The sequence below is a fragment of the Carassius gibelio genome, chromosome A13 (genome assembly GCF_023724105.1).
Source record: "Carassius gibelio isolate Cgi1373 ecotype wild population from Czech Republic chromosome A13, carGib1.2-hapl.c, whole genome shotgun sequence".
In the NCBI taxonomy this organism is placed as follows: Eukaryota; Metazoa; Chordata; class Actinopteri; order Cypriniformes; family Cyprinidae; genus Carassius; species Carassius gibelio.
The window spans coordinates 653,175-677,856 of record NC_068383.1 but is presented as its reverse complement, the minus strand read 5'-3'; the positions used below and the strand labels follow the sequence as shown (position 1 = coordinate 677,856).

The following is a 24,682-nucleotide window of genomic DNA, read 5'->3' as shown; positions in this document are numbered from 1 at the left end:
CTGAGTGAACCTGCTGTCAGACAGTAAGTACCCTGAGTACCCTGGGGTTTCAGTCAGGGCCTTCAGTAAACAACTGAATCGAACAAAATCCTTAATGGTTAATAGTTACTAGTTAATATATTATTAATCACTTATAAATCATTGAAATGTCAACATTGTACTATTATCTCAATAAACATTATAAATAATTTACTAAGCTTTCTGCACCCCCTAATCTAAAGTGTAAACTACTCATCAGTTGTACTCATCGGCTTTCATTTGCTTTTGGATGTTTGCGTCGCAAGTGATACAGCATTGTACTTGCACAACTATTGTACTTCATTTTAATACCCAAACCCGGACCTCTGACACGCCAGGCAAAAGTTCTACCACTGAAACTTTTGAGCTGACAAACAGATATATTGTAGCTTGATATTCACTATAGGAAGAAAGTGCAGCATAAAAAATAGCATATTTTAGCATTAAAATCCCTTTAACATTAATGGTGATCTGAGAGGCCGGGGGAGTCCAGTTAATGGGGCGTAATTCATTAGCTTTAATGAGAATTGTATATTTTATATGCCTACATTAAAGTGTATTTCGCTTTTTATATTTTACATTTATTTCTTGAATGCTACTATGACATCAACTGTAGCTGAAAAGAATAAACCACTGTATATTTAATTTGTATATTATGTCGTTTATATTCTTTATTTTTAAATTTTTAATAACAGATTGGCTACCTGAGTACATATGTATAAAGTACAGTCACACTGTATGATTGTGAATTTTAATTGCTGTTTTTAACAGATATTTTTTTCTTTTCTGTTCTTTTACAGATCACTATTGCACACCAAGTAAGCAAAACAACATTTTTGATTTCATTTTATTTTATTTCTGCAAACAACTTGCACCACTTGCAATTGGTTTTCCAGCCCAAAACCTCGTCAAAAACTGAATGCAACGGTTTTTGTCTATGATTATTTTGTCAAAACATCTTTTGTCTATGGTAACTCTAATCTACATTAACTATTTAATAAGTATCCAGTTATTTATATTAAATTTGTGGAGTTAACAACTACTTCTGAACCAATAAAATAATAAACATAAACATTTTTGAGTCAATTGGCCTCATACATTTTCCTTATGAAAGAGGTCACTGCAAGCTAATCCTTTTTGCCTCCCTTTAATTCGAATACATCCATGAACAGGCAGTTTTGAAAAGTGCTTTGAATATAGGGGAAATATGATCTAGCCTACAACACGAGGACTTATTGCCTTATCCGATCATTGAAAAATCATAGGCCTAGGCTACTGAATTTGTTCAAATATATGTTCTGTTTAACTTAAATGCTATATTTGTTTTGCATTGTGATTTTATTTTCTGTTTTAGATGCTCTTACTCAGCAGATGGGGACAGCTACCATCACCCAATTTTCACCCAAAAGTGGCTGCGCTATTCGCCAGACTGGGCAGGAGGGACTGGACGACAACTTATGCAGGCATCAGATGACAATGAAATGTAAATAAAGAGTAGAGAAGCTAATAAACATGAATTTGATTTTAAATAGTGTGGTGTGTTCTGTGTTTTATACAAGATTTTAAATGTTCCATTGATTTTTTACATCCTGGCTGTAGATAAAGCAGGCTATTCAATTTATGGCATTACATTTAAAATTAACATTTTAAAACGATTGAAATTCCATTGAAATCACGTTGATCCTTGGTTCAGTTGAAATTTCAACATTGTTTCAATATTCCTGATAATTGAAATAGCATTGAAATTCCGTTGATCTATGGACAGAATTTCAACATTGTTTCAATATTAAATCAGGGTGCAAAATGATGTTGAATCAACATCAGAGTTCGATGTTGATTCAATGACTTAATGTTGACAACGGGATGTTGATTCAGCATAGTTTCAATGACTGTTTGCTATCTGGGTAGTGCACAATTTTCCACACCACAGTCAGTCAAGCTCATATCACCAGCAAACTTACATTCATTTACATCCTTCTCTTCACTCTCTGAGGCAGAAGTGTCAAAACTCATCCTTTCTAATCACCCTACAACTTGCCCGCTTGATCCAATTCCATCTCATCTCCTTCAAACCATTTCTCCTGAGGTTGTACCTGCATTCACTCACATCATCAAAACTTCCCTCCACACTGGTGTTTTCCCCTCATCATTTAGACTGTAGTATAACTCCACAGAAACCCAAACTCAACCCATCTCTTTTAGACAACTACAGACCAGTTTCCCTTCTTCCTTTTATTGCAAAAACACTTGAACGAGCTGTGTTCAAACAAGTCTCTACATTTCTCACCCACGACAATCTCATTGACAGCAACCAATCTGGCTTCAGAAGTGGACATTCAACTGAGACGGCCTTGCTCTCAGTTGTTGAAGCTCTAAGACTGGCAAGAGCAGAATCCAAATCTTCAGTACTTATCCTGCTTGATCTGTCCGCTGCTTTTGACACGGTTAACCACCAGATCCTCCTATCAACGCTACTGGCGAAAGGGATCTCAGGAACAACAATTCAATGGTTTGAGTCTTACCTATCAGATAGGTCCTTCAAAGTATCTTGGAGAGGTGAGATGTCCAAGTCTCAACATCTAACTACAGGGGTGCCTCAGGGCTCAGTTCTTGGACCACTTCTCTTCTCTGTCTACATGGCATCATTAGGTTCTGTCATTCAAAAACATGGCTTTTCATACCACTGCTATGCTGATGACACTCAACTCTACCTCTCATTCCATCCTGATGATCCGACGGTAGCTATTCGCATCTCAGCTTGTCTAACTGACATTTCTTCCTGGATGATGGACCATCACCTTCAACTCAACCTTGCCAAGACAGAACTGCTTGTGATTCCAAGGCAAACCCATAACTCCTTCAAAAACAGCTAGAAGCCTTGGAGTTATGATTGATGATCAGCTGACTTTCTCAGACCACATTGCTAAAACTGTCCAAACCTGCAGATTTGCTTTATTCAACATCAAGAAGATCAAGCCCTTTCTTTCGGAACATGCTGCACAACTCTTTGTTCAAGCTCTTGTTCTGTCCAGGCTGGACTATCGCAATGCCCTCTTGGCAGGTCTTCCAGTCAATTCTATAAAACCTTTACAATTAATTCAGAATGCGGCAGCAAGATTAATTTTTAATGAGCCAAAAAGAATACACGTCACACCTCTGTTTATCAATTTGCACTGGCTTCCAATAGCTGCTCGGATAAAATTCAAGGCATTGATGTTTGCCTACAAAACTACCACTGGCTCTGCACCCATTTACCTAAATTCGTTACTTCAGACTTATGTGCCCTCTAGAAGCTTACGTTCTGTAAGTGAACGTCGCTTGATTGTGCCATCCCAAAGAAGCACAAAGTCACTTTTACGGACTTTTAAATTAAATGTTCCCTTCTGGTGGAATGAACTCCCCAACTCAATCCGAGCAGCTGAGTCCTTAGCCATTTTCAAGAATCGGCTTAAAACACATCTCTTCCATCTTTATTTGACCCTCTAACTTTAACACTCACTATTCTAATTCTATTCTTTAAAAAATCTAACTACCTTTCTAATCTTTTTGTATTCTATTTTCTTTTCATTTATTATGCAATTGTATATGTATGTGTGTGTGTATGTGTAAAGACCTCTAACTAGTTTGCTCTATTCTTTTATTTTTTTTATTCTGTTTTCTTTTTATTTATTATATTAGTTAAAATCCCATGCTACGTGTACTGTGTTAACCTAACTGAGACTTGTTATAGCACTTATATATCATTGCTCTTTTTGTTGTATTTGATTGCTTCCACTGTCTTCATCTGTAAGTCGCTTTGAATAAAAGCGTCTGCTAAATGAATAAATGTAAATGTAAAAAATATATATATATATATATATATATATATATATATATATATATATATTCACCCGGTAAAAGTTGTAATCAAATAATCGCTGAGCCTGCGCTCACAAACCCTGCTCTGACATTAAAGGCAAGATGAAAATTACATCCATAATTTTCAGAAGACCATTGGTTTCCTTCAGAAATACAGTGATATAAAAACACCCACAACGAGTTTCGACTTTGACTCATGCAGTGATCATGTTTATTAAACGAAGTCAAAGACTTTTTGGAAAATCTATTTGTGGGAGTCACTCTTGATATTGTGGTGGATAGCCACAAATAAATCCATGTTATGTTAATGTTATGTTAAACACTCTCTTTTTTTATATTTTGCTCATTGTGAATCATTTTGCTAGCACCCGTCACATGTAAAAACCTGATCGGGGCAAAAAAGTAATCTGAATGCAGCTATTTACAGTATTTCTTTGTTACTGATTGACACATGAACTTCCCCTTTAAATAGCAATGATGATATGCCCTCTATGGTATGATGCTGCTCCCTTTAAGCACTATGAATTAATTTATTCAGCATTTGGACCTTCCATAAGGATGCATTAAAATTGACTATGAAGATTAATAAAGGATCCATTTATCTTGTGAATTACATAATTTTATTTTACCAATATTTTTTAATTGGCTGTTAAAGTTTTATGTGGGAATATTGCATGACACACTGATCCTTTAACAATGCATTGGTGCAAAAATGGAACACATTTTGGAACAATTGTTCAACATGATTTGGTGTTTTGGGTGCTCCAAATGCAAACTTTGCATGCAATAATCAGGAAACAGTTAACAGTGCTCTGATTTAATGTGCATACAGGCATCTTCAGATTGGCAATGCTCTAGTGAGTCTAGACCAGTGATGTTGCGGGATCCAGTGGGGGCTGCATTCATATTTCAGGTTGGCTGTGCAACTCTTTATCACAACCCTGATAAATATAGTGCCATTGTGTACACCCTCCAGCTGGTGGCACCCTAAGCGACTGCCTAGTTTGCCTGTGCCTAGAAACGGTACTGGTGGTCTTCATTTAATTTGTCTATTTTCCTGTTCTAGTTGGTTGTTAGGTGGGTAAGGAAAGAGCCAATTTCAAATGTCTATGGTATAGATATAGCTAGTTTTTTTTTTTCTTTCTTTCTTTCTTTCTTTTTTTTTCTTCTCAATTTTATTCTCTGCCAGACAAAAACCCTGTGTATGAGCAATAGTAACAGTTATGTGTGCCTTAACAAGCACCATTAATGTGAAGTGACTTTGAATCAGTTTTATTGTACAATAAGTAGTCATTTTAGTACATTATTTCACAATTGATAGATTATAACTCCACACACCATGATATATGAGTCATCATAGTCTGAGTGTTTTGGTTAGAATTTGAGTGTTGCTCGACAGTGAATTAATTTCATTTTAACCTCTTTCATTTTAACCTCTTTCATTTTAATTTTCATGCGGAGCAACACACACAGAAACACACAGACACAGACACACACAAACACACACTACACTGGAAGAAAATCTGCTCTCACTACATTCATACAGCTCAGACTCTGTCTACCCTTAACAAGACTGTTATGAGATTTTAAAGAGTCTCTGGTCAGCACTTACATCTTTGACCCCTTGCCACTTTTTTAATGTCACAGACATGATCGGAGTGCTGTAGAGACAAAGGCACCATTCCAGGATCGTGGTCCATGAGTTCTGAGTAACCTGTTAATCCCAGGACAAGCCTGGAATAATTCCCAAAGTGCTTTATAGAACATAAAGTCAATAGAAACAAATATAAATCTATTTGACATTAAAGATGAGCTCCATTTGTGGCTCAACTGGTTTAATGTTATTTCATCTGAGCACAGATCACATGAAGTTTGACATTGGTGACTATATTGGTAAGAATGGGCATGTTAAAGTGTGTTATTATGTTATTCATGGTAAATATATATATATATATATAAATATATATATATATATATATATATATATATATATATATATATATATATATATATATATATATATATATATATATATATATATATATATGTTAAGCTGCATACGCATATTCCTAACTATCACACATTGGTAAATAAGTAATAAAAAAAAGCGTTTTGAAATGCTGAAAAAACAAATGTTGACGTAAAAAAGAAAAAAAAAAAAAATCTAAACGGCTATTTTTCTCCAAACTGATCAGGCGTTCTGTTTCAAGTTGTCATATCAAGTTTTGTTTCAGTATCTTAAAGTGGTTAGAAGATACAGCCTAAATTATTGATTGACATTTAGCTGAATGCATATTTATAAACACACAAGTATGAGATTGGAACAAATTTGGAGATTAGAGAGGACATTTTGGTAATTTGTAAACTCCAATATAGTAATAATAATAATAATAATAATAATAATAATAATAATAATAATAATAATAATAATAATAATAATAATAATAAATTGCTAAAGTAATATGGACTTTCTGTATTTGTCAAGGTGTCATCTTTGTTGATAACCATGCACCTGTAAAATAAAAGCTAGCACTAACTTTTTTGGAAAACAAGTTTTGGAATCCAGAAATATAATTTAAAAAAAATTATCCAACGCTGAATATAATGCAGCACAAGAGATGAGGTGCTGAAGCACAGGTTTTTGTTCAACCCTGTTCTTTTTGTGAAAAAAACAAAACAAAAAAATTCTCCAAGGCTGTTCTCTATCTGAAGGTAACAGATGTATCTGATGAAAGCAAGACCTCGTGTCTCTGACAGGAACAAATGGAGTGTGATTGGCGACAAAACACACACAACAATGAATGCCTAAATCAATCTCCATGAATGAGAGCCATCTGACATGAGTTGCACCATGCCTGTGACACTTAACACAGCACTTTCATCATGTCTGTTGCTTTGGTTATAATGAGAACATTTGTTTAGAGCTGTATGAAGGCAAATAATTTCTGTCAGACTCAATATGGGAAAATTAACTAGTTTCAATAGTGTCTGGAGTCATTACATGGAAAAGGTTATTTACTTATTTTTTTTACGGCTGTGGTTCAATATTTCTTCTGCTATTTGAAATTAATTGCCAGTTCAAGTTGATATTCCTAAACTGATATATTGTACAATGCAGCTTAATGCTTCCACTAAAGCTAATTAAGATCTTTTTCATTAGGTCAAATTACAAGAAAGACTCAAGATAGCCTGATCCATGTGGCATCTTGTTCATTATCTTTAAAGGGTCCTTTTTATGATAAAAAGTGCTTTTATACTCTATTATACAAAGTCTTGATTTTAATTTGTGGGTGTACTAGAACAAGCTCTCCTGTTTCCTCCCCAGCCTGGCATAAACGGCTCAATTAGTCCTGGGTTTGATGAAGGCCCACCTTCTGAAAAGCAAAATGTGATCCGATTGATTAGCTGTCCCCAGTGCGTAGTGATTGGTGAACTGCTTGGACAATGTTTCAGTACGACCTCGCCCTTGCCAAAGCAGCAAGTTCCGTCTGCTCTGTTATAGTTAAAGGGGGGGTGAAATGCTATTTCATGCATACTGAGTTTTTTACACTGATAAAGAGTTGGATTCCCATTCTAAACATGGACAAAGTTTCAACAATTAAGTTGTACGTTTGAAGGAGTATTTTTGTTCCCAAAGTACTCCTTCTGGTTTGTCACAAGTTTCGGAAAGTTTTTTTTTCGAGTAAGGCTCTGTGTGACGTTAGATGGAGCGGAATTTCCTTATATGGGTCCTAAGGGCACTTCTGCCGGAAGAGCGCGCACTCAGTATAGCGAGGCTGAGCACAGACATTTCACTGATCAGAGCGATTCACTGATCAGAGCGAGAGCGTCGCGAAAAGTCACAAAATAAGTGTGTTTTTGGTTGCCAGGGCAAGACAACCCTGCACAGATTACCAAAAAAAAAAAAACAGCATTAAGGGTCCAGTGGATGGAGTTTATTTTCACAGAGCATCAACGGAGTTGTGCAAGTGTTTTTGTTTGTACCCTGCATTTCGAAGATGCTTGTTTTACAAACAAGGCCCAGTTTGACGACGGATTTGCGTATCGTTTATTTCTTAAGGATGATGCAATCCCAACGAAAAAGGGTCACGATCGTGTGTTGGAACCGCAGGCGGTGAGTAAAACTGCTTAAAATATCTCTGCCTCCTTGTTAGTGCGTCCCCTCCCATGCCGGAGACCCGGGTTGGAGCCCCGCTCGGAGCGAGTCGTTGCTGCTGCTGCTCTCGTTCAGTTTCAGCCTCGGGATCTGATTCTGGATCATAAATAAACGCCTGAATCTGACTATAAGCCATGGTTTGTTTTGGATGATGGTTTTTCCCTCAGGGTAATGTCACAGCTTCCACATGCTCTCAACGCAAAAGCCTACTGGCGCTCGTGATTCTTTAGCTCCGCCCACACGTCACGCCTCCAGCCGGTCGTGTTTTTCCGGGAAAAATCGGTACAGACTATCTTTCTCTTATGAATATAATAAAACTAAAGACTTTTATTAGAGTTATGAAGGATGTAGTACTACTCTATAGGTACTCAAGATTAACAGGATATTGAGTGAAAACGAGCATTTTACCCCCCCCTTTAAAGATGATGTCAACATTGCCATATCAGTTTGAGCCGGATTCAGACCCTGAGAATATTGAGCAAGAGTATCATGCAAAACCTTTTCACGCAGTTATTGCAAGACATATTAGAGTGGAAACGTTGTTGTTTTTTGGCTAAATTACATTTTAGACAGGATGTCAACAGCTGCTTAAATATAACTGCATTTACTACCTACATATAAGTTTATGTGTATTATGTCTATTGTCCTTTAATTCTAACATTATAACGTGAATTGCAGTAAAACTGTTAAACAGTTGAGTTTATTTATACCATAATTCAGTGTTTCCCACAGATTTTGACTCTATTTATGCCGGCATATATATGCAGATTCATTCTCTGCCTGTTGGAGTGTTAGAAATCGAGGTTTCCACGGTAAAGAATGTACAAAACAGCGCTATGCAGTACTAACAGTTGGTTTCCTTCAGAAATACAGTGATATAAAAACACCCACACTCAAGTATGGGAAACACTGTAGTCTCAGAATTGAAGTGTATATTCTGAAGATTACATCATTGTCCAACATTGTCACTTCTGTTAGAATTTTTTTTTTACAAAAACGTTTTCATCATTGTAACATACATATTTACATACATAATTATTCAGGTGCATGTGTAATAACTTGCGGAAACTTGATGCTACAGCAGCACTGTTTCTTCGTTGTCGTCTTGTCTGATGCACTCAACCAAGCTTTCTAAAGGCGGGCATACACAGTGTAATTTTTGCTGTCATACGTGCTCACAGACGATTTTTTATCTCGGGAGAAAATCATAGATGCTTGCATGGTCGTGGCTCGTATCGTGTAAGAACAATTATGGGCTGATCAGAGAACGTTACCACAACACCTCCCGATAATTTTCAAACATGTCAAACAAAAATCGGGCGCTGTCAGTTTAAATTCATGGCGTATAGGGCTGTCACTTTTGTGAAAAAATCATTTTCGATTTTTAAGACATAAGTGTTTATTGAATCGATTTTAAAATTGTCTAAAAAAAATTGTCTAAAAAAACGTCTAAAAAAAGACGTTTCCTTTTTCAACGTCAAATAACGGACGAACGTAAAGAGAGTGCTGGAAACGCACAAGTCAACAATATTTCTTATTTATTGGCAAGACGTTTCGTGCAGAATAACAAACAGCAAAAAATATATGTGCAGAGGGGACAGCTGCCATAACAAAAGAAAAACATCAGTGCAGGCTTCAACCCGGCTGCATTTATGATTTAGGCAATACAAAAATTATTTTAAATAATGATTCAATCCATTTCAAACCACTGTTCACTGTTCAAAAAATGAAACTTTAAATGGACTTGAAAATAATAAATAGTGTACATATTTGGTTAAAGGGGGGGTGAAATGCTCGTTTTCACTCAATATCCTGTTAATCTTCATTACCTATAGAGTAGTACTGCATCCTTCATAACTCCAAAAAGTCTTTATTTTTATTATATTCATAAGAGAAAGATAGTCTGTACCGATTTTTCCCGGAAAAACACGAGTGCCTAGAGGCGTGACGTGTGGGCGGAGCTAAAGAATCACGAGCGCCAGTAGGATTTTGTGTTGAGCGCGTCTGGAAACTGTGACACAGATCCAGAGGCTGAAATTTAACAAGAGCAGCATCAGCAAAGGCTTCTCTATGTGGTATGTACTGAAACTGTATATATTTGCTTAGCGGTTTTGGAAAATGACTAAGTTCCACTTTGTCGTCTTTTTTTTTTTTTTTTTTTTTTTTTTTTTTTAAGCTGTACATGTGGAAAGTGCAGTTTGATAACAACATCGCATGTTGTTTACTTGATGTGCTTATGCACTGATAGCTAAGTTAACAACACAGAGATATTTGAAGCAGTTTTACTCGTGCAGTTTGATAACAACATCGCATGTTGTTTACTTGATGTGCTTACGCGCTGATTGCTAAGTTAACAACACAGAGATATTTGAAGCAGTTTTACTCACCGCATGCGGTTCCAACACACGATCGTGACCCTTTTTCGTTGGGATTGCATTATCCTTAAGAAATAAACGATGTGCAAATCCAGCGTCAACCTGGGCCTTGTGAACAAGCATCTTCGAAATGCAGGGAACAAACACAAACACTTGCACAACTCCATTGATGCTCTGTAAAAATAAACTCCATCCACTGGTCCCTTAATGCTGTTTCTCTTTTGGTAATCTGTGCAGGGTTGTCTTGCCCTGGCAACCAAAAACACACTCCTTTTGTGACATTTCGCGATGCTCTCGCTGTGATCAGTGATTGTCTGTGCACAGCCTCTCTCTGCTCTGCTATACGGGAGCGCGCGCTCTTCCGGCAGACGCGCCCTTAGCACCCATATAAGGAAATTCCGCTCCATCTAACGTCACACAGAGCCATACTCGAAAAAAACTTTCCGAAACTTGTGACAAACCGGAAGGAGTATTTTTGGAACAGAAATACTCCTTCAAACGTACAACTTAATTTTTGAAACTTTGTCCATGTTTAGCATGGGAATCCAACTCTTTAACAGTGTAAAAAACTCAGTATGCATGAAATAGCATTTCACCCCCCCCCCTTTAAAATCCATTCCCTATTTTCATTTTCAAAACTTTTTTTGGTTGATCAGATCGATTGTGCAATCGATTTTCGAACTAAAAGTGACAGCCCTAATGACGTATATGTGGTTTGGCGATCCATATGAAGTTGACCAACCAGAAGATGATAAAACCCACATATTATGTACATAAATAGTAATTTTAGTTAATTATACAGCTCTACTTTGTATTTGTTATTCCGAATTGTGCCAAATTTTCCGTTCAGCTTTATGAACAGTTTGTATTTCCGGCAAAACAACTAAAAAATCAAAAATAACTTTCTCACCTCGAGTTGTTTATGAAGTACAGAAAGTCCATGTTTTTATCTACTTTTCAGCCATTCTCTTTGCCATGTCTTTGTTTCTTTTCTTTTTTTTTTTGGATGTATCAAGCACTAGCTGCCACAAAGAAAACAATTTCGTCCTCAGAATCCATATTGTAATGAGTGGCGTAAAAACGTAATGATAATCTCAGAGTTTGTAAAATCATACTAAATTTGTGTCATATGACTGCCTCTGTAAGATTTTCGGATAAACTCAATTCTGACATGTGCGAGGGCTCACGAAGTTCCGACCATCAGAATCACACCATGTACAGCCGCCTTAACCACGACCTCGGCCCTCCCCCTCCCTACTCTACTGGGCCACTTTGAGACATCACAAAACCCAGAAAACAACGCTGTAATCCAAATGTGCCGTTCATTGTGGTTCTTGAAAAGGGATAAAAAATAAATAAATAAATAAATATCCCTTTGGAGTGGACTTTGAGATTTGTAACTTTGTACACATTTATTTATTTGTTATGCCCAAACACACACTACACAGACTAAATTCAAAAAGTTAAAAACTAAACTAAATCTAAAGATGATCAAATGAACCCTATACTGCATAGTGATTTCAATAAACAGAAACACTTCATTTAAACCAGATTAGTTTTGTAAGAAATAGATGTTTAATAACATGAGAAATTACATTTTACTTGCAAAGTCTGTAAACAATTCACCACCATGATGCTTTATGACAAAATCCACAGAGCATTTCAAACAAGAAACAGAGAACATCTTGAACTTCACCACACCAAAACACACTCATGCGCTGTGGGAGGGTATAAATTAAAAAGGGGAAATTGACATTCTATCCTCAAGAGCACTGAGTGACACACTGACACTCCATTTAAAACACAGACTGATTTAGAAAACATTTACTTGAAATCGAAACGTTGAGAACAACAAAAAAATATTATTTTCCACTTTTTTTCCACAAAATGTTCTTTTCCAATTCACCATGAGTTGCACAAAATAACCATACAGTATGTGACCACTCAACATGCAGCTGAAACAATCAAGTATTCCCATGCAGTGGAAGGGCTTCCAGGTGCACAGGTAGAAGTAAATGGCACACCATTCCCTCTGTTGACAGGAACTGCCAACTGGAGCTCTATGATCTTGGGCTTCTGAATCCCAGGACAGAACATCTTGTGCATGAATTTTCTTCTATTGTTGCTCTAAAGATGAGACCTTGGACCTCAGGCTATGGTGAAGGGGGGGCCTTCAAGGAATTACAGGAACCTCCCTGACTTCCCCCTCCAGTACTGTGATACTGCAGAGAGTGCAGGAGAACAAAGAACTATTAATCTTAGTTCACTCAAAACTCCATTGCCCATGCTTCCATTGCTTTGACATTATTTAATTGGACATTTACATTAAATTCACAGTTCACAGGTCAAGCAATTAAATAAATACATACACAGGTATTTACAAATCATCCTAGCATTTAATTTATTAAATGTGTGTGTGTGTGTGTATAATATAAAAAATCAAATAATCATTTTAAAATTGAATTATGCTCTACTATTTGAAATTTAAAGTAATTGTCCTAAAAAAGGTATTTTTATTTATTTATGTTGTGCTGAAATATGTTATGAGAAAATTGAATTTATTTATTTATTTATTTATTTTGGGTTGAAGGGTAGAGTTAAAAATAGGTTGACCTTTAAATAGACAAAACTAAACAAAACAGGATCGCACAGTACTCTTCACCTCAGCCTTCAAAACTGTGATAGAAAATTATTTGTTCTTGCTCCCTGAAGTGCCACAAATGACAGAGCTATATATACAGTGGATGTTTGCTTTAAATAAAGTCTCTAGAAAGTGAGTTTTACAGAGAATTTCAGAGAAAATCAAACTTTTTTTAAGGTCAGTAATGGTTCAGTGTGCTTGATTCTTTTGTTTTCCCCATGTCTGAATTTCCCCTCAAAAGAGCAGAATAACTGTGTGTCTTAATTTTTTTTAGCATATTTCTTGAAATAATTGTATTATATATATATATATATATATATATATATATATATATATATATATATATATATATATAAAACAATAATAATAATAATAATAATAATAATATACAAATCTGAGAACACTTGAAGATACCCAACTTAATGCTGTTAATCTGGCTCTAATTTCCTGGTTATACAGTCTAATTTCCTCTTATACAGTTACATGGTAGGGTGAATGCAAATGTTTATCTGAACCTCCTTCAACAACATTCAGTCCTGCAAGTAGTTATCTCCCAGTCAGCCTGCAATTTACATGCAAGACAGTGCCCCTGTCACACCGCAAACAGGTAAAGCAGCTCCTTGAAGCTAAAAATACTGAAATAATGAAATGGCCAAGCCTATTTACTTTTATTATTATTATTATTATTATTATTATTATTATTATTATTATTTTATTTTTTACTGGCAGTTGTAACCCTCCAAATTTTTGTTATAATCTTATTTTGTGCTTCAGTGGTTACTGTTCTCCAATTTTGATCACTGTGCTCAATAAAGGTTTTTCTTTAATGCCTTGGATATTTGGTCACACGCTAACAGAATAGTGGTATATCTACAGATAATATAATGAAGATTAACAATATTTCAGAAAATAATAATAAATAATGTATTTATAGAGTGTTCTCACATTTTGATATCCACTCTATGCTTTCTGCTTAAAAATAACTCTGAAGTATAGTAGTAATGAGAGGCAACATGTCCATTCAAAGTGAGAGATTTTGAATGCGGCTTCCAAAAGACAAAAAAATGTCTACTAATATTTTTGGATATTTGATACAATGAGTGTGACTAGATCATTCAATGGGGCACCGTATTAGCTGCTAAATGTGAATCTGCACTTGCTGGCTGGCGGTGAGTCGACAGACGCGTTTGTACAGCACTGCATTATAACCAATCACACGATTATGCTGTGCGTATTAATGGAATGGCTTATCAGAGATGTTCAGATGAGTCATTGCTGAAATTAGTAATGTACACTATTATTATTAAATTAACATAATTAACAAAATTAACAAATCCAACACTGATAATAAATAAGCATATTAGAATGATTTCTGAAGGATCATGTGACACTGAAGACTGAAGTAATGATGCTGAAAATTCAGCTTTGCTTTATGGGAATAAATTATATTTTAAAGTATATTAAAATAAGAGCCACTGTGCAGGTTTCTCTTTGTGAGGTTTGGTTAGCAGTGAATGAACTGCAGCTTTACACACAACTGCTAGTCTGCATGGAGAGGATCTTGAGACTCCAGTAGCTTCAAACACCTGGCCGCTGCTCAGCAGTGGCTTATTTACATATACAGTTCATTTGTTTGACAGAAACTTTCCTTAATAAATCTTAATCTGACCAAGATCTCTCCAAAAATATTTTGCCAGTATCTCTATTTGCTTTTTGCAAAATATTGTTTGTTTTGATGTCTTTTGCAAGACATTGCATTGTTTCATACTTTTCATCTTTAGAAAGATCTTTCTTCAACACTATATTTCATGAGAACTTGCTTGATAATGTGGAACAACCTCTTTAAGAAGGGTTTCCATTTACCTAAGAAGACCTGGCAAACTATTGACTAAACCTGTCTGAGATTGACACCAGTTACTTGAAATGATGTGAAAAACAACACAAACAAAATTATGCCTCTTAATTGTACCGAAATCCTATTGACATGTCACTTGCATAATAATTTGGAACACGGAGTATTTAAGGCAATTTGTATTATGCCTGATGTATTAGGCCTGCTGCCTATTAGCAAATACTAAATTTGACCTGAATTAACCTTTGAATGAGAAAGTCCATGCAGTCTTACCTCGATGAGAGGGTGCCAGTGTGCGATGGGTTTGCGTGGATACGTCAACATTTCATTCCAATGTTCTCTGCCCAAACCTTCAGCATCATTACCTACTCGGCACACGCCAATGACCTCATTGTGACCAACACTGTGTAAAGACACAGAAAAATACAGTTTACTTCATAAGACTACTTTTTGCAATATTATACTTTTTGCAGAACTGCATTAAGAATCTCCACAGCCCCTTCTATAAGGCTCGCATATGTTATCTCTTCATTAAGACCATTTAATCAGAAGTGTGTGTGTACTTTTGTGTGTATAATTATGGATTAATAATAATATGATTAAACTTTTTTTAATTTATATATTTTTTTGACTCATCTCTCAGTTTACAAACAAAAAGCATGTTCACAATAATTAACATACAATGAAGTATTGACTTAAAGTCCACAAGCATAAAGTAAATTTTAGGATGTGTTTGCTTTGCCTTGTCCATCCATGTTTAGCATCCCAATATTAAACAACCAAAACAATGCTACACTTACAGGATAAACAAAAGAATACAAACAGAATTAAAGGCAGAAAAAGCTATAATGATAAAAGTGAATACAGCCACGTATGGTGGCCCATACTCAGAATTCATGCTCTGTGTTTAACCCATCCAAAGTGGACACACACAGTGCAGCACCTGGGGGTTCAGTGCCTTGCTCAAGGGCACCTCAGTCATGGTACTGAAGGTGGAAAAAAGCACTGTACATTCACTCCCCCAACCTACAATTCTGGCCAGCCCGAGACTCAAACTCACAACCCTTGGATTGCAAGTCCAACACTAACCGTTAGGCCACGACTTTCCAACAGTAACAGCATCCACACCAGCTATGGTGTGTAATACGACTCCATATGCATAATTGTCAGTTAAATATAATTATATATTTAAAATAAATGTAAAAAAATAAAAAAATAAATAAATAAACTCTCACCGGTCATAGTCCATAACAGCTACGAGAAGGCTGATTTGGTCAATGTTCTCTGGAGGGACGTCAAACACTATGGCCTCATTGTACACTGGGTTTAATGTGTTCCTCTTGGTGGAGGTTTTTCTTTTTTTCAGTCTCCGTCCATCACACATCAGAGAAACTTTCACATAAGGATCTAGGAAATTAGTCCAAGTGGACAGTAAAAATTTTAATGTTATCATAGAATATTACATATAATGCCATGACCTTTTCTCTGCGGTTCCTTTTTGAACACAAATCCAAAGAAAGATACACATACACTGGAAAGTTATCTTTAATGTCTGGAAATACAGTCAAAGCTACAACTCTGACCATGTTATATTACTATAAAAGGGAATCAGTTATTAAATCTATTTATGCATGAATGCAAATGTAATATTATATATATATATATATATATATATATATATATATATATATATATATATATATATATATATATATATATATATATTACATGTATATTAATGAAATCTGAATCTGCTCATACCTGAAGCTCCAGTGATATCCATGGCCTTCAGATTCCTTGCTTTGATCATGGTGATGGTCAGTCGTCCAGCAGTAGGTAGGTAGCACAGAGAAAACATCAGATCCCCCAGGTCCACATTGTCCTGGAAACCGAAACAATATTTATTTATTCCAGTTTGCTATTCTACTTGTACAGTAAACACCTCCATTCTTAATGACTGTTTGATTCAGTTATTTGTTCATGCGTTTGTTCATGTAATCATTCTTTCATTGAAAATTGTGCAAAACATGGTAAATATAGATGACATGGAGTTCACAGAGGAACAACTTGCCACCTTTTTATGAAGTTGTTCATAGCACTTTGCATCATATCTGAAACGACACTAACGTAAGCAGCATTTAAAAGTAACAGCCGTGTTATCACTTTCCCTCAAAATAACTCAGCTGAGAATGTGAGATGAGCTTTTCTAACACCTATTCATTTGAACTTCATTATGATGGCCTCCAGTCTACTGAAAAAGGAGGATCTAACTGATGAGATTCATCTACACCTGACGATCAGCTTCTGCAATATGAACTTCATGGATACGGTTTAGAATGACAGAACCCAGAAATGGAAAATAAAATATGTTATGGTGATTCAAAACTGACTCATATACAGAAGGACAGTTTGTTACTAAGCAAAAAATATTTTACATTACAAGATACATATTTTTATGTGTTAGTATAGTTGCTGTGGTGATTTAATGTGGATGTTCAAAATTATATTTTATTTGTGTGTGCCATTTAGGAGCAATAACAGACCACAGTGTAATAGACCATTTGTGAGAAATAATAATAAAAAAAAAAAAAAAAAATCCCACAATCAAACAATGTCTCAGCAGTTTGCATGAGCCGTTATAGAGCAAACAATAAGAAAACAGAAGATGAACAAACAGTAAATGTGTGCAGACTATGCAATCAGAATTGCAATCAGAAGTGTGGGTTATTTAATACAAAATACATACGTAACACACTTTGCTTATAAAGTTTGCTTTCTATAACAGGTTACTTGCTACTAAGTGCCTCCATGGAAGTCTGTTTCAAACCGATTTTTCCTAAAAAAAAGCCCTAACTGTAGCAGTCTCTTTAACTCTTAATTTTAAAACAAAGAGTATCTAAAGATGAGACTAGCATTTGTCAGACTCCATATTCTTTTTTTTATTATGTCTAAATAGTCACCATTCAGGGAAGTCATCATGCAAGGTGCAAACAAATAAAATATAAATAAATAACAAGGTGTTGTTCTTGGAGGCAGTGAGATATTATGAGTTTATATCTGACATCCCAATGTATGCCTGAGGCTCATGGTGAAAATAACCAGGGGTCGTGCTGGTTGTGACAGGAAAAAGTCATTCCAATAATGTGAGATCTGTGATCTAGTTTCATAGTGGATCTGAAAAGCTAGTGGTCCTGCCATTTAGAAATGGTAAATAAATATTTAAAAGCAACTGCTGCTCTTTTATACTGATATTTCATAGATATATTGCTTGATTTACTAAAGTTGTTAACAGGTATGGTTTAATGCAATAAGATCTACTTTTTTATGTGGAAAGCTCTGCTGGTGAGTTAGTGACAGTGGGCCCTATTTTAACGATCTGAAACGCAAGTGTCAAAGCGCGAAGCGCAAGTAAGTTTGTGGGCGGGTCTCGGCACTGTTGTTATTTTCCCAGCGGGATAAAGGCTCTTGCGCCCGGCGCAAATCTAAAATGGGTTGGTCTGATGTAGCTTCATTATTCATAGGTGTGGTTTGGGCGTAACGTGAAATAAACCAATCAGAGCGTCATCCAACATTCCCTTTAAAAGCAGGTGTGCAAGTTCCATTATGGATTGCTATTATTATGGCGTATTTACCAGGCGCACGCCAAGAGCGGTTCACAGCCGTGGAGACTGATGTTCTTGTAAGAGCAGTGAAAGACAGAGAAGTTGTGTTGTATGGGGATGGGAGAAACCCACCCAAAATTGCGTCGGTTAAACAGGCGTGGGAGGAAATAGCCACAATTGTTTCATCGATTTTTTTTCCTGGTTCTTGACGGACAAACATATTTGTCAGATGTCCTTATATACATATATGTCTTGCCACTATAGGGCAAACAGGTCTGATCCTTAATTACTACAATTAGCCTGAATAATTTGTGAGCTAGATTTATGCCTATTTTTTCACATCTTCGTGGCACACCACAATGATTTCCGTCATCTCATGTGTTAATATTTTTTTAGTGTAACAGTTTATGATTTGCAAAAATAACTGTTGCATCTTTGTAGATTACATGAGCAAATTGTATGCGCGTTGTGCACGCTATACATTATGGTCAAGCATGCGCCCTTAAAATAGCATAATAAACAACGCGCAACGCGCCACTGACTTTAGACTAGGTTTTTTCTGGTCAATGGCGCAATTGTTTAATGGAACAGCAAAATAGCACCAGGGATTGTTTGCGCCGGAACACGCCTCCTTTTTTGTGCTGAACCACCCAGTTCATTCACTAGTTTAGCGACGTGCTTCTGTGGAGGGAAAAGCGCGCTTTGCGCGGGTGCAAAATAGGAATGACACATGCGTCGGTGTACAAAGTTAATTGCGCTGGGTGCAAGATAGGGCACAGTGTGTAAATAATAAGTTAGGGGAAACCATGGCCTAGTGGTTATAGAGAGTTTGACTCCTAACCCTAGGGTTGTGGGTTTGAGTCTCAGGCCAGCAATACCACGCCTGAGGTGCCATTGAGCACGGCACCGAACACCCAACTGCTCCCCAGCTGCTGCAACATAAATGGCTGCCCACTGCTCCAGGTGTGTGTTTGTGTATGTGCACTTTGGATGGGTTAAAAGCAGAGCACAAATTCTGAGTATGGGTCACCATACTTGGCTGTATGTCACATCACTTTATAAACAGACACAGCCAGATCATTTTCATAAAGACCAACATAATCTACCAAGAGCAAAGCAAATTAGCATAAGGTTGCCTCATTTATAAAACATACATATGCACAGATTTGATCTTAGAGTGTGTTTATGCTTAGATTCACACCAGTGTTCAGATGTATACAGTCTTTAACTTGGAAATGGTTTTTGACAGAAATTGGGAAAATGCTAAGCGGCATTTCAGGGTTTAAGCAGGCATACACACTCTTTGGTGTCCAAGTACTGCAGGTATTTGAAAATTTAAGCTACTCTTGCTGCTCACCATTCTCAAGTAAATGATTTGGACATTGACTGGTGCTATATTATATGTTAATTACATGAATTATTTGGCATTTGCAAGGCACGTATCTGAAACTGGTCAACCGTTCACAATCTCAAGATTATTTGCGATTTTTACATTTCAAATTTCACTTTCTTTTTTTTTTTCTTTTTTTTAATAGGTTTTGCATCTGAAAAGGGAATCTCCGACAACTGCATACACACACAAACACATCTTTAGCCACAAAATAACTGACAAATATAAAATAAACTGTTGCAAGCTGTCATTAAATTTGGCCCTGGCAAAATTATCTCTCTTTCTATCTTTCTTTCTTTCTTTGAGAGAACATTTGACTCATCAACATTGTCAAACCAGATGTTGTTTTTCTACAAAATATTTGTGCAAAAGCGGGATCACACTGAATCATAATTATACTTATGTTTAAAATGTACCTAAACTATGTTATTTCTTATCAACATTACATGTACAAACATTTATGTATTTGGTCAAATAACATGTCAAATAACAGGCTGGATGAAGTACAGCCAGCCAACCCTCATTTTTGCAAAACAAACACCTACACGATGATACCAAACCTCTGTCTATTTTGTTATAATGACTGACTGACTATTTATATTCACAGTTTAATCATAATTTATATTTCAACTGAATGAGAAACTGCAATATTTAATTTCTGTTTAGTGGGCACAGAGCAATACTGTACACTTGAATGAGGCCCTTTGGGACACATCTCTCATTTTCTCTAGCACTCTGAACTTTTTATTGGTGACTGTTATGTGGATTTGGGAAGATATGTCTCATTAGTTTGAGTTGAGTCTTAAATGAGCTCTAGTTATTTAATTAAAAGAACGTGTTGAACATCAAAACACGTTGTATGGTTTTATTTAGAAATGCCCCTCAGATTCAGTTCATTGCTTATGTACCTTAAAAATGCTCTGTTTACTAGACTCTAGATTGATATTGCTGAGACGTCTGGCAGAACGGAGTGCGTTGAATGAATCAGGGTTTGGCCTACAATGGTGGATTCTTTCTGAAGCTGAATTAATTTTACACTTGTAGAAATGAAAAAGCTGTCTGTTTACCAGAACTTGTGAAATTAGTTGTCCAGTTATGGTTCAATATGAAATATTTCATTATATTAATAATATCTTCAAAAAGCTAAAACAGGAGATATTTTTCTTTTCTTTGTTACCCAGTCGGCTATGACCAATAGACAGTTACATTATGCTCTATACAATTTTCACATAGCTGCCCATTCCACATGATTTAGCTGTGGCTATTCAAATGTGTTTGACCATGTGAACTGATGCAGGTGTGTGATTTGTGTTGTGAGGGTAATGGCTTTATTGTTTTGTTCTGAAATGGCTGCAGGTGCATAAAATAAATTATTTGCAATGAACCTTTGGAACAGAAGATTCAGTTGAATTAGATCCTCATAATAATTGAAGTTTGAAACATTAATATGCCATGGCAGCTTCCAATATTTGCCAACCAGACATCATTAAAGCAAACGTTAAAGCAAAATAATAATACTAATAAAATAATAATAATAATAATAATAATAATAATAATAATATATTTTGCTTTATATATATATATATATATATATATATATATATATAATGTATAATAAAAGCAAAATGATTCAAATTGTATCCAAAATAATTGTTTAAACTTTACTGACCCTCATGTTGTTTCAAACCTTTTTCTCTCCATAGAACATATGAACTATGAACTATTACGAGCTATGAATGACATAACTTTTTTTTTTCTTTTCTAATATTTACTTTCTTTTAATAAACAAATATTTAAATGGATTATATAAATGGTATAACAAGTAATGTGCATTTGAATGGAATATATTTTACATTGCTGAGTGTTCAGAAATATTAATGATACACATTTCAGCTTCAAAAGATTCTCAGTGAATTGTTACATTGTGTTTAAAATAACACCCACACAGGGAGGACCCATCTTGTTGGTCTGACCCAGTACAGACATTCATTTATAAATGGAGAATGCAAACCACAGATCACACAAGAAGTAAACAGAAGCAATCAGCTTTGCCAAATTCAAAAGCTATTTTCCTAACACTTACAAGGATACCTCAATCCATGAAAATTTATGAAATTTTCTCAATCCAGAAAATTTATGAAAAAAAAAAAAGATTTAAAAAAAAAAAATAGATGGTAAGGGGATATTATAAAGTGAAACTGTGTTTATATGACTGAAAAATGCTGCATTACAATCAAAGCAAAATGCTTCAATCTGTGCATGTGGGACGCATAAGATTTGGTAGATTCATAACAGCAATATTTTGACAGTGCCATAGAGCCACAGTGTTTGCATTTTTTTTTTTTTTTGTTAAAGGGTTATAAATATATATAGTTCCTGAATCTCTCAACTGACTTTCAAATGTTTCGAGACTTTTTTTATTTTATTTTTTTTATTTCGAAGAGTATATCAAACAACAGAAGCAAGAAAAAATATACTCACCGAAGACACATACTGGATATCCCTGCAGAGTTTCGTCTCCCTGGGAAAGTCCACTAGATCCAGAAAATTGTCAACCACCACCTGCCCAATAATATCATGGCGTGAAAAACGATCAAAATCATAGACGCTGAAGTGCAGCTTCCTTGTGGGCAGGTCCGCATACGCCACAGGGAAGAGGAAGACCTCGTCAAACACAGGGTTTAAAGTCTTACGATGCACCTTGGTCTGGTGCTTGGTTTTGCGGTCTGGGAGAAGGTAGATTTTTACATATGGGTCAGAGGTTCCGGAAAAGTCCTTGGCAGGGAGGTCTTGAGCTCGGTGGATCTTGACAATAAGCTGTTCCAGGTCACAGTCATATTTAAGAATAAAGTGGAGGCGTCCACAGCTGCCAACATGACTGCTTCGGTTTTCCTCACCATCTAGGGATCGTTGTTTGTAGAGTTCTGGTTTTAGCTCACCCAGACTCATGCCAGTCAGAGAGTCCTGCCTCTGAAACTGGGTTACTGTGAAGTCAGGGTTCGACTGGTTCATCTGACGCCGAATTGAACTTTGCCTGTTGACATATCATAGCAGTTAAATACAATAATACTGGATATGACAGGCTTTTGGTACATCATCATAAAAAAAATCTATTTCAATAGTCTGACAAATAAAGATGCAAACTACTGGCTTTTTTTTTTTGAGAACTATGTGTTAATTGTTTGCTGATTTTGTCAAAGATATTTTAAATGAAAATTGCTAAATTAGATATAAAGAAACAAAATAATATGCTGAAAGATCAGAAACCAGAATTTAATTTTTTTTTATTTTTTTTATAATAAGTGTAATTTTAGGATACTCCTTTAGGATACTCCCTTTAACCACCTCTTTAATTTGTTTACAAGATGGCAAAAGCAATATTATAAAATACAAACATGTTTAGGAACTAGTTACAATTTTGTATTAAATAGATTAGAGAAAATACAGAAAGAATGGAGATATTCCTTATCCAGGGAATTTCTTGACATTTTATGCTGCAATTTTGAAATGTGCAGGAAAAGACTGGAAGCCTATGGCCTTAAAATTGTCCAACCTTAAAATGAAAACTGTGTTTTTATAAGGTCAGTGTCATCTACTGTAGAGACATTTAGTGATAATCTCTGATTGAACACCAAATTGACCAGTCCTATTTTTGAGACACTGACGTTTCACTAGAATCCATTAAAGTAATTATAGAAAGTTAACTTACCTGACAAAGGTCGAGGAGGGATCTGTGATTTGTCTTTGCATGCGTGTGTTGCCATGGACACCATTCTCTTGAGTCTTAGACTCAACCTCCAGCGGTATATCAGGTAAAGTGTGGCTTATTTTGAGGGCTGCCTCAGGCACTGGCACTACAGGAGGAGATCCCGGAACTGGCGGAGAAACCGGAGTGGGCAGCACTGTAGTCTCTTTTACCACTGAACTTCTAGCATTATTCCGGCGGTCGAGGGTAGCATCCACCTTGGTATAGATGGTCTGGGGTTGAAGGGGTGGAGGAGGAGGATGAGGGGGGTCTGGATGTCCCTCCTTGGTGCCTGGAGAGAGGCCTCGCTCGCGCCATGGAATCCAGCACAATTTCCATGAAACGAAGAGAGAGACACCAAACAGGGCCAAGCCACAAGCGGTCACCACCAATGACAGCAGGCTAATGGATATATCTAAGAAGAAAGGATTGAGTGCATACAAGCAGATAGTAAGACTAAAATGTAGGCTACATAAGTACATAAGTTCATTTCACATGAATATTGACTGGGCCACAACATACGGGATCCTTAAACTACTGGTGGAAGCAAAAGCTATCCAGGTCCAAATAAGACTGTTTTAATCAGTTCTGTACACATTGTTCAGACTGAACGGAAATCTACAAACTTTTTCCAAGAATGTATTTGGTTGTAGAATGCAGTTGTCACTGTCACTGTACAGGCATATTTCACTGCAGTATCAAAAATGTAACAATGCCTTAGAAGTAATCAATATATAACACATATTATGTTTGAAGTGTTTCAGTATTTATTCATTTACCCAGAAAATGCAATGTCAATCAGCCCAAATGTATTTTCTCTAGCCTCATACCCAAGTCCTTTGTGGTTTTGTTTTCCACCCCACTCTAATAAGAGTAGAGATCACAATGCCATGACACGATCCCAAAAAAATATGTGCCCATCTATTGACAATAGACAACAGAAGTATTACAAAGCATGAAACAATATAGATATCTTTTTTCATAAGACAAACTGCACACTAAAGAATAGGGCAAAAAAAATCCCCTTTTATCACACTTAAGAATA

The 24,682-nt window shown here is 36.0% G+C and overlaps 1 protein-coding gene and 1 long non-coding RNA gene across 2 annotated transcripts in view; one reads left to right on the top strand and one right to left on the bottom strand.

The window, feature by feature from the left end:
* LOC128025825 (uncharacterized) lies at nucleotides 1–1,533 on the top strand. The gene is made up of 3 exons (XR_008186240.1): nucleotides 1–23; nucleotides 819–836; nucleotides 1,373–1,533. It is a non-coding gene; the product is annotated as an uncharacterized LOC128025825 (long non-coding RNA).
* Nucleotides 1,534–11,967: 10,434 nt separating this feature from the next.
* LOC128025804 (synaptotagmin-9-like) overlaps nucleotides 11,968–24,682 on the bottom strand; it is a 28,481-nt gene continuing 15,766 nt past the window's right edge. The window contains exons 2-7 of the mRNA XM_052612325.1: nucleotides 23,602–24,052; nucleotides 22,374–22,926; nucleotides 16,662–16,782; nucleotides 16,136–16,307; nucleotides 15,174–15,303; nucleotides 11,968–12,629 (exon numbers count right to left, since the gene is read on the bottom strand). Coding sequence (XP_052468285.1) covers nucleotides 12,561–12,629; nucleotides 15,174–15,303; nucleotides 16,136–16,307; nucleotides 16,662–16,782; nucleotides 22,374–22,926; nucleotides 23,602–24,052 — 1,496 coding nt within the window. The 3' untranslated portion in view covers nucleotides 11,968–12,560. The remainder of the gene's footprint in view (nucleotides 12,630–15,173; nucleotides 15,304–16,135; nucleotides 16,308–16,661; nucleotides 16,783–22,373; nucleotides 22,927–23,601; nucleotides 24,053–24,682) is intronic.